This window comes from Odontomachus brunneus, unplaced genomic scaffold, assembly GCF_010583005.1.
Source record: "Odontomachus brunneus isolate Ranch 3 - 2012 unplaced genomic scaffold, Obru_v1 Obru_scaffold_173, whole genome shotgun sequence".
NCBI classification, from domain to species: Eukaryota; Metazoa; Arthropoda; class Insecta; order Hymenoptera; family Formicidae; genus Odontomachus; species Odontomachus brunneus.
Window position 1 is genome coordinate 377967 of NW_022639623.1, and position 3634 is coordinate 381600.

Sequence of the window (3634 nt, forward strand, 5' to 3'; positions counted from 1 at the left end):
TTTAAATAGAAACACATATTTTTTATTACGGCATTTTATTCAACGTAAAAACGCAAACAACTTTTGCTTGAAAAAATGTTTTATACGACCTCTATTTTTTAAGATATTTACGTAAATATATACAAGATTACTGATTTCAATAATTTTTTACTTGAATTCTATCAACTTTACCAAAAAATATCAAGAAATAAAAATTGCTTATTTTGTTTTCATAGAGCTCTGTGAATTTTTTCAGAATTTTGTGTTAACTTTTTAGTACTTCCAGAAAATGTAAGAAAATGAAGTACTAAAAAGTTAATATAAAATTCTGAAAAAATTCTCATAGCTCTATGAGAACAAAATATACAATTTTTATCTCTATATTTTCCGCTAAAGTTAATAGAATTCAAGTAAAAAATTATTGAAGCCAATAATCTTGTAGATATTTACGTAAATATCTTAGAAAATAGAGGACGTATAAAAAATTTTTTCAAGCAAAAGTTGTTTGCGTTTTTACGAATAAAATGCTGTAATAAAAAATATGTGTTTCTATTTAAAAAAGCAAAGTTGACCTTGTTCTGACCTTGGCGACGTCATCCTATGTCAAATAACTACTATCGTTGAATGCGTTTTTTTAAGTCTTACAACTTTTGTCTGAAACATTTTTCTCTAAAATGCTCCCCCGCCGAGTTATTTTGCTGTTCCGGTACTTTTGCTATACTCTTTTGCTATATATATATATTTGTATATGTATGTTTGTATATATGTATGTATATATGTACAGGTAAAAGCTATATGCTTCTCAGCGGGCGAAAATGTGGAAGTTCGCAGGTATAAACGATTAACACAGCTGGAACTAGAGAATCAGGCACTTGTTTCTCTAAATAACGTTCAACCAGGAGATTGTATAGTCTGCTTTAACAAGAATGATATATTTACCGTTTCACGTTCTCTCGAGAGCAGAGGAATAGAAGTGGCGGTAATATATGGCAGTCTACCACCTGGTACAAAACTGGCACAAGCTGCAAAATTTAATGATCCTAAGAATTCTTGCAAGGTTTTAGTAGCAACCAATGCGATCGGAATGGGTTTGAACTTGTAAATTTCTTGCTATATATACGTTACATTAAATTTAGCATTGCACATACTTCATATTTTAAAGTTCTAGACGATATAAATATACACGTTAAAAAAATGTTAGAGAAATTACTACCTAAAATAAATTATATATTTTTACAGACATATTCGGAGGATTATATTTTACTCATTGATTCAACCAACAATAAACGAAAAAGGTGAAAAAGAAATGGATGTTATATCTGTGTCAGCAGCTCTACAAATAGCAGGTCGCGCTGGACGTTACGGCACAATGTGGACTACGGTAATGATGTTTCCAACTTTTTATATCATATTAATATTATTTATGATTAATGTAGTATATTACAATACAAAAATAAATGTTGCTTAAATGGATGGAAATACATTTTTGCATCATAGGGTTACGTAACGACGTTTAAACGAGAGGATTTACCTACTTTAAAACATCTACTAGGTCAAACACCGGAAATAATAACCCAAGCAGGTCTTCACCCAACGGCAGATCAAATCGAGTTATACGCTTATCATTTACCAAACTCACCATTGTCTAATCTCATGGTGAGTCCTACAGTTATCAAAAATTGTTTGTAGATATTGTGCCGTTTGTAATACTTTGTATATTTTAGGATATCTTCGTGTCATTGTGCACAGTTGATAATTCTCTTTATTTTATGTGCAATTTGGACGATTTTAAGTTCCTAGCTGATATGATACAGCACGTTCCTTTGCCTCTCCGAGCGAGATATGTGTTTTGTTGCGCACCGATTAACAGAAAATTAGCGTACGTGTGCACTATGTTCCTCAAGGTACAGTAAAGTTTCAGCTATATAGATGCTTAAAAATATATTTTTTAATAATTTAGAATTAGTGAAGGTACTCCTTGTATTGATTTTTAATAAAATTTGTTTTATATTTTTTGGAATTTTGTATTTATTGGGAGTACAAATTAGTTCGGTCCGTTTTTTGTGGTCAAAATGCATTTATTTCAGAACAAAATGAATGAACAGATTAATCAAAGTATTGTCCATCGCTGGCTACTACTTTTTCCCACCTCTCAGGCAATTTTCGAATTTCATCTCGAAAAAATGTCTCGTCTTTTGAGGCGATCCAAGTTAGGAGCCAATTTTCGATTTCTGCGAAAGAAGTGAACCGGTGACCTACCAAATTGTGCTGCATCCGTCGGGATAACCAGTAATCAGAAGGAGCAATGTCCGGCGGGTGCGGTAAAATATCCCACTTGAGCGTTTCCAAATAATTTTTTACAACTTTTGCGACATTAGGCCGAGCGTTATCATGCAGAAGAATAACTTTGTCATGTTTTTGTTCGTATTCCGGCCGTTTTTTTCGTAATGCACGGCTCAAACGAATCAACTCCTAATGATTCTGCAAGCTCCTCTTGCGTTTGACTCGGATCTTCATCGAGTAATGCTTCCAATTCTTTGTCTTCGAATTTTTTTGGCTGTCCAAAGCGAGGCTTGTCTTCAACGCTGAAATCACCATTCTTGAAACGTCGAAACCATTCCCTACATGATTTATCAGTTGAAGCATTGTCACCATAAACTTCTACAAGCATTCGATGCGCTTTAGCTGCACTTTTCTTCCAATTAAAGCAGAAAACTAAAACCTCCCGCAAATGCTGCTTAGTTAACACAAAATTTGACATATTCAACACAGTAAAAAACCAGGGGTTTTGTATGAAACTCAAAACGATATAAACTGAATATTATTGACAGATGTCTAACCTCTCTGAAACCACCGAAATCAGCTGTCACTATGAAACATTCATAACAGCCAGAGCTATCTTTTGAAAACGGACCGAACTAATTTGTACTCCCAATAGATTTATATATAATAAATATACACGTCTACACACACATATATACATATACAACGTTATTATTACTGAAGTATTATTATTATTATCATTATCATTCATTTTATTTATTATATAACATAAAATATATAATATATATTTCTAGTTTGCACGGCAATATAGCAAAAATGATGCAATAACATTCAATTGGTTATGTCAACATATTGGATGGCCATTTGCAACACCAAAAACTATTCTCGATCTCGTTCATCTGGAAGGCGTATTTGACGTCCTGGATCTTTACCTATGGTTAAGGTATAATAAGATATAATTATATTCTTATTTTAGCATTTTTTTATTTGTCTTTTTATAATTTTTATATTGCAGCTATCGTTTCATGGATTTATTTCCGGATGCTAAAGTAGTTCGTGATATGCAGAAAGAACTCGATGCGTTAATTGAAACAGGCATCATTAAATTAACAATATTGTTATCAAACTCCGATGCAAGTAAGTAAAATTTTTAGTTTGTCGCAATAAAATCATGATGTAATTTATGTAGGTTATTCCACAAAATTTTGACGATTTATATCGCTGATATAGCTTGAGATATAAACAAATAATATGAAATAAAATTAAGTGATATTAGATCTGTAGCTTCATATACTACTATTCTGCATTATATATATATATATATATATATATATATATATATATATATATATATATATATATATATATATAT

At 31.5% G+C, this 3634-nt stretch overlaps 1 protein-coding gene across 1 annotated transcript in view; it reads left to right on the plus strand.

Moving 5' to 3' along the window:
• Window positions 1-3634, plus strand: part of LOC116851364 (ATP-dependent RNA helicase SUV3 homolog, mitochondrial) — a 28885-nt gene that overhangs the window by 15825 nt on the left and 9426 nt on the right. Inside the window, exons 8-13 of the mRNA XM_032830696.1 lie at window positions 764-1077; window positions 1219-1360; window positions 1477-1635; window positions 1704-1883; window positions 3057-3205; window positions 3278-3399. Coding sequence (XP_032686587.1) covers window positions 764-1077; window positions 1219-1360; window positions 1477-1635; window positions 1704-1883; window positions 3057-3205; window positions 3278-3399 — 1066 coding nt within the window. The remainder of the gene's footprint in view (window positions 1-763; window positions 1078-1218; window positions 1361-1476; window positions 1636-1703; window positions 1884-3056; window positions 3206-3277; window positions 3400-3634) is intronic.